The sequence below is a fragment of the Atractosteus spatula genome, chromosome 11 (assembly GCF_055471065.1).
Source record: "Atractosteus spatula isolate fAtrSpa1 chromosome 11, fAtrSpa1.hap1, whole genome shotgun sequence".
NCBI classification, from domain to species: Eukaryota; Metazoa; Chordata; class Actinopteri; order Semionotiformes; family Lepisosteidae; genus Atractosteus; species Atractosteus spatula.
The window spans coordinates 25462799-25475571 of record NC_142716.1 but is presented as its reverse complement, the minus strand read 5'-3'; the positions used below and the strand labels follow the sequence as shown (position 1 = coordinate 25475571).

The 12773-nt window shown below is 36.5% G+C and overlaps 1 protein-coding gene across 1 annotated transcript in view; it reads left to right on the top strand.

The window, feature by feature from the left end:
* ttll7 (tubulin tyrosine ligase-like family, member 7) overlaps positions 1-12773 on the top strand; it is an 83047-nt gene that overhangs the window by 37490 nt on the left and 32784 nt on the right. Inside the window, exons 5-9 of the mRNA XM_088928085.1 lie at positions 1283-1350; positions 2350-2508; positions 5310-5526; positions 6296-6460; positions 7217-7375. Of these exons, the coding sequence (XP_088784211.1) occupies positions 1283-1350; positions 2350-2508; positions 5310-5526; positions 6296-6460; positions 7217-7375 (768 nt within the window). The remainder of the gene's footprint in view (positions 1-1282; positions 1351-2349; positions 2509-5309; positions 5527-6295; positions 6461-7216; positions 7376-12773) is intronic.

The following is a 12773-nucleotide window of genomic DNA, read 5'->3' as shown; positions in this document are numbered from 1 at the left end:
CTGCATAGGGTCCTGAAAGATGCTTCGTAACAGTGGGTCTTGGAGTGTTGGAGCTGATACAGTCCAATTTCTATTAGGTGGTATTCATGTGATATCTCACTAATTTGTGTTTAGTAGTCCTTTGGCTGGAAGCCTATAAGGGAGTAACACTGACAGTGGTGGTGGAGGAGGTGTAACTCTGTTTTCCAATTGTTTAACTGTTGACCATTTCAGAACTGATTCAGAATTGATTCTAAAAAAATACTGTAGCAAAACTGGTGAAAAATATATGTTTGTGGTATTTTGGAAATCTGCCATTTTCAAGGTTTTGCAGACAAAAAATACAACTATTGTTAATCGATTTAACTGTCCGCTTTAGATTGAGTCTTCTTGAGCGTCCTGTTTGAATAAGATTTTGAATTTATTCTTTTGCTGAGGAGGCAGGCCGTAAATAACTGATTATTATAGCTGTGAAAGGGTGACAATGTCTGACACTTCTAATTCATTTATTCCAAATGATCCAAATAATAATTTGGACAGTAAGGACAAATTAAATAACGAAACAGCGATCCTGCAAGGAATGGATTTCTTGCTCCTACAGAGAAAACTGCTCTGAGCTTCTGTATATAAAATGTGTGATTTTATGTATATTGTATCATATTAGGGATCACTTAGCTGTATTGTACTAAAAAATCACTGTAGTGCTTGATTCACATTCTTATTTTTACTTTACTCTCATGGTATTTCTTACAGCATAAGAAAGCATTTCTCCAAAAAATTCAAAGGGTTGTTTAAGATCCCACAGTCCTAATTACAAAAGACTCATCCGGATAACAGAGATACCTTTCATACTGTGAAATGCGTGTCCTTGTTTTTTTTTCCAGTGATTTACTCTGAAAGTTTGCTGTCAGGCTGCAGTTCACATGAGCCTAATTACAAGCCCTGTTCAGCCTCATTTGGTCAAAGAACACAGAATCCCAGTTTTTTTTGCATTCAAAGCAATTCATTCATCTGTCATTGCCTACAATTGCAGGAGCTCTGATGCAGAACCAATTACGATGCCCTGAGGAGCAGAAATTGATCGTCTTTTTTCTTTTTTAATTAAAAAAGATGTGGTAAACTAAATTAGGGTTAAGAAAGGTCTTACAGTCACCTTTTGTTTTGAGCTCATAATTGGCCAAAAATGTCAGAACATTGTAATCTAAGTTATTTGAGACATATTTCATGTTTTGTTTTCTACACCATTTTAGTAAAAAGAAAAAAGAGAGCTTTAACAACAGGAATTTCTTTACTTTCAATACAGAGAATTAACCATTTCCCAGGAATGGGAGAGATCTGCCGGAAGGACTGCCTTGCAAGAAATATGGCCAAGTAAGATTAATGAAAAAAATGCCATAAATGTGAGATTGGATATGACTACATATGAATACAGAAGACTATGGATCATATACTTCAATCATTTGCCATTGTTTGAATAATTACATCTATTTGATTTCAAAGAAGCAAATGCCACTTTGAGTCTGTAATTTTTTCGCACTTCTTTTGCAGTGCTAATTTAAGAATGAACTAGACAATTGAACCTCTTGTTATTGATTTCAAACACCTGGAGTTTGTTTTCCCTTTTACAAAGCAGGTTTCTATTATGGGTAATAAACATACTGTAAGTATAGCTGAAATCTGCTTATCACTGCAATTAAATTTAGCTGTTCAATGCAGATTTTATCCTACTCTTTTAATAAAGAAAAATGCATTTGTTAACTTCAGCTATTGTGATTCTTAATGATAAAATGTTTTACATTAAAGGATTGAATTAAGACATTAGTCAATATTCTTACCCATTATTACTGTTTAGTAAGTTGGTAAAAAACATTGGTGACACATAAAATGGTAGGAATATGAAATCTATGGTCCCGTTTTGAAAATCTTTGTACTTTTCTTTATTTGTAGTTTCTTTACACTGAAAATATTTGTATCCAAAGATGAGGCTTTTCTGTTTTTGGTGGAATAGATGTTATTTTCCTGGTAAATGCTGAATGCTCATTCATTTCTGTGTTAAGAGGCTAACTGATACAAATTTGTGAAACACAACTAAACTGCTTGAATACTGCTCACACTCACTTTTTTATTTGAACAAAGGGATGTAAGACAATGATGAACCATCTTGGCAACAAATGTTTAACCTCATACAAACTCTTGAATAAGAAGGACTGGAAACTCATATTAATAATTTAGTTTATCTAAAGCTGAGCATAATTTCTCTGAGAGATATGCTGTATGACAATCTCCTGATCTCCTGATTGATCTCATCATGTTACTATCTTCCAGCCATTTGAAAATAGTCTGTTTCTGCTTCCTCCCCTGTGTCTTCAGAATGATAAAAAACCAGCCTCAGGAATACAGCTTTATTCCCAAAACCTGGATCTTTCCTGCCGAGTACACTCAGTTCCAGAACTATGTGAAAGAACTGCGCAAGAAACGCAAGCAGAAGACGTTCATTGTGAAGCCAGCCAATGGAGCCATGGGTCATGGGTAGGACACAAATGAAAGGGTCTGACTGTCCTGTACACACTCGATAGCTGTCCAGTGTTGGAAACCAAAGCTGTGTTTTACTGGGTCGTTATGCAAAAGACTAGAGTAATTATTGTAATAGACCTGATTTTCCTGCTGGAGTGGTTATTCTCTACCATCAAGGCAAGGATGGAGTCACAGGCAGACCATTCCCTGAAGGTCTCAGTTTGTAATTACCGTACCCCCTTATCAAAATCGGTGAAGAGTAAGATCAAGACTGGTTCAGGTTATAAATAGAGTGTGCAGTGCTATCCTGCTGTGACACTATTCTGTCATTGACTTAAGAGATTGTGAGCAAGATTGTGAGCAAGGAACTCTTTCTTGAAGTCATCTGTTAACACCTCAGATCTTAGCAAAGGTCTATGTTTCCTTAAATGGTTTAGTCTATCTGCAGTACATATGCGTACCATTCTTTTTTTTCGCAATTATCCAGTTAGTCCTTTCAGTTTTTACGTGACGCCTACATTTCTCTTGATCACCTCTTGTTTCTACATAGCTGGTTAGTTATCATACTTTCTGACAAGCAAAAAGAGGTTCAGAAAATGTTTCTGAAGAGCACAGGCTTCACACAAGGGAAGTAAAATAATGTTACTCCTTGTCTATTTATCTGTTGTTAAAACATCAGATTATAACAACTGAAATGTGGCTCCAGGTCATTTCCTACCTTTTAACTTTGAGAAGTCTTTCGGAAAATATTTGTGCTGGGTTATTTACATAGTATGAAAAATAACAGACACAGCAATAGAAGTCCGCAAAAAACATGCGCAACAAATGAAAGATGAAATCAACAGCTCCTTTAGCAGCTGTTTATGTACTTAATATCATATTGCAAAATGTCAGGTGAGTTATTGTGCAATGTTATACAGATGTCTTTTGAGAAGGAAATCACATAATTGTAACTGAAAAGCAGATACATTCATTGACATTAACATCTTGGCAAGCCTCTTGGCAATCTAACAAGAACAACCAAGAAACTGCGAGAATTGACAGGTGTAGTTACTGATGTCTGAAGGGGCAAGAGATCACAGTCAATCAAAGAATTGTGTGCAGCTCAGACTCAGACGCAGCTCAGATTTGCTATTTCCTGTATGTGTACCATTAATCTGTACAAATCAGGACAGTAATGTCAGAAGACAGTGAAACCTCCTCTATTGATTTAGAAGCAGCATTTCACACACGTCACAATACATAGTAGTGGCCAAAATGAGAGTAACACAGAGTCCAGACAATTATGACAAGTTTTTTTTAGCTTTACTGTCATTTAGATAGATTGCAAGTAAAGAGATTATTAACAGAGTCATGTTACTTGAGGCCATTATTTACGAAAGAAAAGGAACTGCAAAGACTGAATTATTCTAAGACTTTAAAGCAGTGTAGGTAATTGAAAATGAGTTTAGCACTGGCTTTTGGTGGGGGGGTACTGAAAGATATTAAATTGAAATTCCCTCTGCAGGACACAGAAAATTAAGTTATATCTCAGTAATTTATTCTCAGACAGAAAGCTAAATGAAGTTATTGTTTGCAGCTTCACTGAAGCTGGTTAAGAAGTGTCAGGTTTAAATACAAGATCTCGAACGGGGCCAAATTAAACATCAAGCGAAACTGTTTTGATTACCTGACATCGGTGCCTCATCAATCATGTCTTCTAATTTACTGCAAGAACAAGTGCCAGTTTAATCCTGTCCATTCTCCCACTCACTCAAAAGATTCCTATGCTTCTGAAGAGTTTATATTAAACCTTTCAATGTCGAGAGTCCCATTTTTTCCAGGTTCTGTATTTTAAGTTCCTGAAATTTTGTATTTTAAGGATCCTGAAAATAATTTCTAACAAGAAAATAATTAATAATAAATTAATAAATTGTTATTTTTAATAATATTTGTCTCTTAAATTCTAAAACAATACTATCAATATATCAAAATTAAAACAGTTTATTTTCTTCATGCTTTGCGTACTTAAGTCATTCTTTTACTTGTGTCCATTTATTTGCATAAGGATCTTTGTTTTACTGACACCAAATATGGAGGAAATAATATACTGTAGCCCAGTGTTTGAAGGCTTTTTATAGATTTATACCTTTAAAACATATAGTTTTTTTTCCAATTATCAGAAGTAGGAAAATATCTTTAAAATGAAAAATGCCACTTGAAATTACAAACATATATTTTTCTAACCAAGGAGTTTAAACATACAGCGATATCCTTTTGTTTATACACCAGTTTTCTCCAGTAAATATACAGTGAATAGTAGAATAACTGTCATTGCCTTATTTTTAATGTAAGTCAGTGTGGGAGATTCTTAATGTTTTGTTCATTGGTAAAATGGAAACCTGAAAGTCTTTTATAGTCTATTGTTTTAAAGCCTGTTCTTAAAAGAAAGTGTGTTCAACCTTCTTTGCATTAAGTGTGATCTGCATATTTTCTCAGCTGAATGCCATTGGCAAGGGGCTGAATGAAAGAAACCATTGCAGCAGTTGATTTTGACCTGTGTGCCACTATTGGTTAATCTGTAAACTATCAAAAAACCCAGTTAACAGCAATGAAACAGAAATCAGGGCTCTGTCTTGACCTGCTTAGTGTAAAGCAATCAGGTTAAAAGCTGGCCATACTGCCTGAAAAATATGACTTTTCCCTTTGGGAAATGTAGTTCCTGTCTTCTTATTCCATCATAGATTTGTATAGGAAGATATAATTCCTATATATTACTCGTAGGAACTCATTACTTTTTTCTCATTTAGGTAACAAATGTGTTCATTGTCATACAGGATCTCCTTAATAAGAAACTGTGAGAAGCTTCCAGCTCATGACCACTTCATTGTCCAGGAGTACCTTGACAAGCCCTTCCTCATGGAGGGGTACAAGTTTGACCTGAGAATTTACATCCTGGTCACTTCCTGTGACCCTTTGCGAATCTTCCTTTACAATGATGGACTCGTGAGGATGGGCACAGAAAAGTACCACGCGCCCAGTGAGTCCAACCTGGTAAGAAACCCGCCTGCCAGATGTGACTCATTAAAAATTGAGGGCTGTTTCCCCAAGGGGCTGTAGTACCTGGCACTTCTTGTTCTCACGTTCTCAAAGAGGATTCTTTTCTGCTGATACCTGAGAGTGAGAAGTGTCAAAGTGAGATTAATGAAGTGCACGTTTTACACTGTTTTAACAAGGAGGGTGGATGAGATAGGTGGGGAGGGTAATTAAATTGGAGCCAGGTGTCCATATAGGGCTGAAAATGAGTTTCTGGTAGAAAGGTTTGGGTGTCTATTTGTCTATGGTATGTATTGCAATAAATATGTCCTTGTCCCATTTTGTCAATGAGCTCCCGTCTATCAAAGTAGTAGAAAAAAAACCCCAAAGATCTTTAAATGTAACTTGCTGAAATGACTCATGGGTGCTATCTCTTTTATTTGCAGTTAAGCTGAGAAGATGTAGGTTTACTCCAAGGCTCCTGACATCTAGAATAAGCCCATGCCAGTTTGAGTCGAGAAAATGTATTATGCTGACTTTTATGATACTACTTTTGAGGATTAAAAAAACAGAATCTTTGGCTAAAATGTTACAATCTTGACACTTCTCAAAACCAATGTGATGTAATATGAAATTATTAAATGATACAGATTGATTTTTTTCAGCTAAGCATTTTATTGTTGAACATGTATATAAAGGTACTTAGTTTTGTAGGAGTTTAGGAATCTGTCTCAGTCAATCTAGCAACCATGTTAATTCTTTGCTTTCTAACTTTATGTTTACCCAGAGTCAGCTGTACATGCACCTGACAAACTATTCTGTGAACAAACACAATGAGAACTTTGAAAGGGACGAGACAGCTGACAAAGGCAGTAAGAGATCGATCCGCTGGTTCACAGAGTTCCTCCGCACCAATGACTACGACGTGGCCAAATTCTGGGGAGACGTTTCTGTAAGTGAGCCCCTCAGACGTAAAGTACAACTAACTAGTTAATACTGTACCAACACCCCAATTAATATTTTGTACTCCTAAATACTCATTTATAGGTTATCTTTTTTATTTTGAAATATAAATGACATTTTTAAATTTATATTCAAATTTTGAACTCAAATCAGTACCTTTCTTAAAATATATTAGAATCTAATATGTATATACAGTGTATAAAAATACAATATTATTAACATTTTACTGTAATTGTCTAAACAGTGCTACTTTTTATTTTCTTATGATTGCTGCCACGTTCCTTAATTGTACTTCATACATATTTTGAACACGTCCAAAATAAACAAAAACAAACTTTTAATATTTTTCATGAAAGGACAAGAAGATGTTTTGCTAAGCAGTGTTTGGATGGGTTGTTTAATACACGGATTGCCCTTTTCTACTGGAATAAAAATTATTGCAGCATTCAACATACAGTACATGATTTTGTATTCTGTTAATTTATGACCTGTGTTTTCACTTAGGATTAAAATAAATCAGTGCAACGCATGCACAGCCTAAAGGAATTAAATCTCATGTTTCTCTTTTTTTTAAATCCTGATGTTTTGCTGTAGCACATGGCAATTTAGCTGTGATATTTCACAATAAATGTGTTTTGCAAAATCATATCAAGTGTAGGAAAAGGATGTATTTAAACATTCCTGCCCAGATTTCGGAAATTGCTGCATGACGGTATTCCCTGTGTTTGTGTTGGCATGGCAACAGGAGCTGGTGGTGAAGACCCTGATTGTGGCCGAGCCCCATGTCCTCCATGCCTATCGGATGTGTCGTCCTGGTCAGCCTCCTGGAAGCGACAGTGTGTGCTTTGAAGTCCTGGGATTTGACATCATTTTAGACCGGAAGCTGAAGCCATGGCTTCTTGAGGTAGATATTATGACAAGTGTTCCTGTTACAACCTCATTTATCCATTATCTATGTTTGTTGTGGTTTTTGGTTAAATTGGTCTGTTATCAGAATATCCCACACTCTATGAAGGAAAGTGCCACTTTAGTTTGGGAGTACAACTTCCTGTCTTAAACCCAAACCTAAAAAAGTTCCTACCCCTTTTCGGTCCGAACAAAAGTTCTTGGTTCCCTTCCCAGTGCCTTATTGGATTTGTACCATAATTCAAACAGTGGAAGGGATTTCATGTGGTGACAGTTTCTCAGTTACCATAAATAATCATGCCTTCTGATCATTAGAAACTGATCCAGAACATTCTGGATCATTAACACTCTGGAGCCTGTTATATAAAGAAGGCTTTTTAAAAAGCTTTTCTCGATGTACACTAGCAAAAAAACAGTTATGAAAAATTGCAGTCTGATATGCATAGGAAAGATAGCCATCTTTTCTCCAGATTCATCTGTCACGTTTTAATCAAGAAGAAAAAGATTAATGCAACACTACTGTCAGTAATAAAATGTCTCCTTAAGTAGATCTCGCTGTGTACATTTATCAGCCTTACATCACAATTTACTGCCTCTTAAGCACTCTTTTGCATATATAGAGTCCTGCTTCTGTTGCACTTCACTATAAATAGCCCTTGTTTGTCACTTTCTGCCACTCTGTGGAAACACAGGCAGTCGGAGCACAGAGCCAGAAGCAAGTGCCAAGAATATAGGTCAGAAGCAGCAGGTTAACAATCTCTGCAGAGCCGTGTCCATGCCCATTTCTTCAGACTTAAGATGGTGTGTAGGCAGCGGTCCAGTAGAAATTTTCTAAACATTAATGCTGTTCTGGTTGTGGTCACTGAAAGTCTAACCGAGATCATTAAAACCCACAGTGACTAAAGGACATGAAATTCTTTCAATAACAACACTATTATAATATATATGTTATTAAAAAGATAAACTATGTGGGAAAGCTGGTGATTAAATGGGGTGTTTTTGTCACATTTAATTGAATCATTGCTGAATGTGTCTTGCATTAAATCTTTTTTTACAATTTTTTCTGGATGAACAACAAAGAGACATGAAAAGAGACATGCTCAATTATTGTCAATGTTATTTCCTGGGTGATTCTAGGCTCTGCATTAAAAAATACAAAAGCATTATGGTTACAGTTGTTATTCTACTGGATTTCTTAGCACAACTGCCTGCCCACACAACATTCCTCATTTAACATTAATATGAGATCCCTGAAAAAAACATCTTCTTGTTACGGTACACTTAAACTTAGTTTAACAATATTTTTTTAGCTCACACTCAGATGATTGATCACAAGATATTTTCAAGTGAACTGTCCTGTGTATTCATTCAATTGTACCAGATTAATGATACAGGCCATAGTTTATAGGGCAATCCTAATCATATTTCTTTCCCAGGGCCAGGAGACATTGTTACAGAAATATGTTATATAATCTCTTTTAGTAATCAGAAATGTGATCCTTCTTACTTACATGTGGTAAGCAAAGTTTTTGAACTTGGGCTTAAGCTAACCCCCTGCAGTGCCCAGTTCACAATACACAACTACAGATTTCTTCAATGTATTTTTCTGCATACCTCACAGTCAGATAGCTTGGTTTGGGTATGTGTTGTCCAAGATAAACAAACAAATCTCAGCTTTTTCCAAGCATTTCAAGTATTCAGACTATGTTTTATAAAGATACCATATTATACATTACTTTTTACAACCATACTTCATTGGATGTTTCAGACTGAATATCTCATGTTACTTTTCTTTTTTGTCTCAGCATTTATTTTTAAATGTTTTTTTAATTTAAATTTAATATAACAAGAAATGTCAAAATAACTTCTCCCTCCTTTTCGTTAGTTAATTTCTTTCTCAGTTGCTATCAGCATCATTCAAGAAAGCAACATGTTGCCAACAAGCCTGAAGAGGAAAATGAATTCCCTTTAGGGCACATAAATGACCAATGTACCTGTAATGTAGATTAAATCTTAACAAAATGTGAAAGCATTTCTTTTTTTTGCTTCTGTAAGTGCTTTATTTCGAGGAAACACTTCTGTTCACTCACAGAAAGTATCCTCCATTATGCACTGGTGGAAAGAAAACAGAGGGATAAAAAAAGCTGCATGCAGATTCCAAAATATATGGATGGACACTGATAAAGAATTGTTCATGCAATATCCCATTATTTAATTAATCTTTCATAAATGAATCAAAGAGCAAATATATTGTCTTAAAGACTTCCTTCTTTATAAATACTGAATGTAAAATAGAAGTAAAGTTTTGTGACCATTAGTAAAGTATTAGGGAGCAAAGGTGACGTTATTTCACCAGAAAAGTGTGTTGATTCACTTTTCTTTAAAAATATTTAATGAAGCTGTTTCTGGTAAAGCTGCTAGTTTCTATAGCTGAGACTATTTGATATGCCAACAAAAGCAAAATATGGAACACATGTAAATCTGAGAAATAGGACTTTGAAAACAAGCAGATACAAATTGTGCATTTAAATTATGCTGTGTTTTGGCTTGCTGCAATCTAGCTGCAAGATTATTTATTGTTTGATAAATCTGCTGTAATTTTCCAGTTGGCATAGCTGGTCTATAGTATACTTGTGGTGTTCAGCCTCATTAAAGTTGGGTTACTGCTTATTTGGGGTTTTACAAAAATACAGCTGGTTTTACAAATAAAATGGAGGGCAAAACAGAAAAGAACAAGTGTCTGGGGAAAGCAGGATAATTAGAGCCTTGCAAGGGCCCACAAGGTTTAACTCAAAGACAGTCTAGCTTGTTAGAAAGTGACTGCGGGCGAACCGGTGTGTGCTCATTGGGGTGCACAAACTGAAACGTGTACTCTTATTCAGATCTTAGCAGGACCGAATCTATCCTTTATTTTGCAAACAAGAGCTAATTTTTACCATGCTTGTTACAATGTAAAATACACATTTGTTTTTAGCTGAGAGAGGGGTTGGTTATGGGACCTGTAACCAATAAGTAATGCTAGTTAACTTTATAGTGAATCTAGTCATTAGTATCTATTGATGCTTTAAAAGGGGAAACTTTGCCCTAATTGCTTGCCCTCTGGGGTGTGTGTGTGTGGACTGATTGGCACCTAATGAGGGAGGTCAGATGTGCTCAGAGTGTTTCTTGGGACGATGACAGCTCAGACTGCACCCTGCAGTGGTCTAAGCACTTTCCCTTCTGAATTGTTTCAAGATGAGTTTGTTTGTCCTTTTCTTAAAGCCAACACAAACCAGACTTCCCCCTCAGAATGAATGGAAATGATCTGCACCGGGAAGCGTAAACAAACGGGGTCTTTTCATTGCTCGCACGGACACAGTTTGATCTTGATGGGGTTCTCTTCACCAATGTGACGGCAATTTCCCCTTTGAATGGAGGTGCACCGACAAACTAGATGGAACGCTAAACATGGCTGCAGAACTGTAATTTTAGAAGTTTCCTGCTGACCACTCCAATTCCAAAGTGTCTTTTCATTCCTTATCCTTCACTGTTGAACTTTTGCAGTAAGATCTAAATGGATCATAGTTGCACAGTGGCCCAGTACAAAAAAGTTTATTGTAATCACGCAGCTATTTCTAGATTTTATAATAATGTGACTCAAAAAAGATCAGTTCCAAATAAATGGTGTTAATGGCTGCCTTTCTATGAGCTGGTCATTTTGTCGATCACAGAATGACAGATACCTAAGGGAAGCATATGATGGATGTTAAATTACTTGTGTCATGAAAAGCACATATGAAAAAACTTTCAAATAAATGTTCAGAGATAGAGAAAACATACATGAAGCCATGCATGCATTGTTACAAACCTGAAGATTAAGTAATAACTATTATCATAATGGCGAATATAAACTTTAAAGCACCATACAGCCAGTAACTGTCACTGCTGTACTATACAGTAGTTAGGAACAAGTAATAGGTTTATTCCATGCTGAAAAAAAGAAGAAAGAGAACACAACGTTTCGGCCGTGGAGCCTTCTTCAGGTGAAGAAGGCTCCACGGCCGAAACGTTGTGTTCTCTTTCTTCTTTTTTTCAGCATGGAATAAACCTATTACTTGTTCCTTTGCAGCCTACGCATGCTGACGCAGCTACCCACCTGAACTACTACCACCTACAGCTGCTGCGACCCACTATGCCTTCCTCCAAATCTCTTTCTAGATCTCTTCGTCATACCTTCTCTTCCTCCCTGGGCCACTTGCCCTCTTCTCTCACTAAACCAGCATTCCGTCTCTTCACAGCTATCTGTTCCAAGACCAGGCTTTCTAACCACCTTCTATTCCTTTACAGATGTCGTCGACATAATATCATCCCTAAAGGATTTTGCCTTAAATTTAATACCTTTTCTTTTGACTCTGATACCACCCAGAGTAACACCCAGAGAGAAAGCACACCTGAAGAAGGCTCCACGGCCGAAACGTTGTGTTCTCTTTCTTCTTTTTTTCAGCATGGAATAAACCTATTACTTGTTCCTTTGCAGCCTACGCATGCTGACGCAGCTACCCACCTGAACTATACAGTAGTTAGTGTACCTTTGTTTTTTTAAGTGGTCGCAGTGCCTTGCAAAAGTATTCAGAACCTTCCTATGATTTCCCATTTTGTGAAATTACAAAACACTTTTTAAATTAATATTTGATTTAAAACATGAATGCTTTTACTGAAAACTTATCAGGTAAAAATTTTCAGCCCCGTGAACTCAATATTTGGTAGAAGCATTTTTGGCAGAAATTGCAGCCAGACTGCAGTGTTTTTGAATAGGCCTTTACCAACTTTGCATTTCAACTTGGTGCAATTCTTACTCATTCTTCTGAGTGAATTTGCTCAAGTTCTCTTAAGTTCCTTGGGGATCGTTTATGGACAGCGGTTTTCAAGTCTTTACACAGAGTCGTAACACAACTTTGATTGGGTAACTCAATGTATTCTGTATTCTGATCCATCCGTTTTTCTTTCAGTTGTAACAAGCTTTCCAGTACTTGCTGAGAAGATGTATCTCTACACCATGGTGATGTCACCACCATGCTGAACTGGGAGATATGCTGTGTCAGACTTACCACATGGAATTTAGACAACAAAGCTCCAATTTGGTCACATCTGACCACAAGCGATTTTGTGACTTTTTTGCAGGATCACAGAGCTGCTTTGTTGCAAACTCCATGCAGGATATGAGAATTTTCCACTTTGCCCTAAGGGAGAGTTTTGTGGAGTGACCTGAATACATTTCTGCCATTGCAGCCATCAAACTCTGTAGCTCATTCAAAGTTGTTGTTGGACTCACAGTGACATCCCTCACCAGTTTTCTCCTTGCTCAAATTCTCAGTTTGGAGGAATGGCCTGATCTAGGTATTGTCAGAGTGATACAA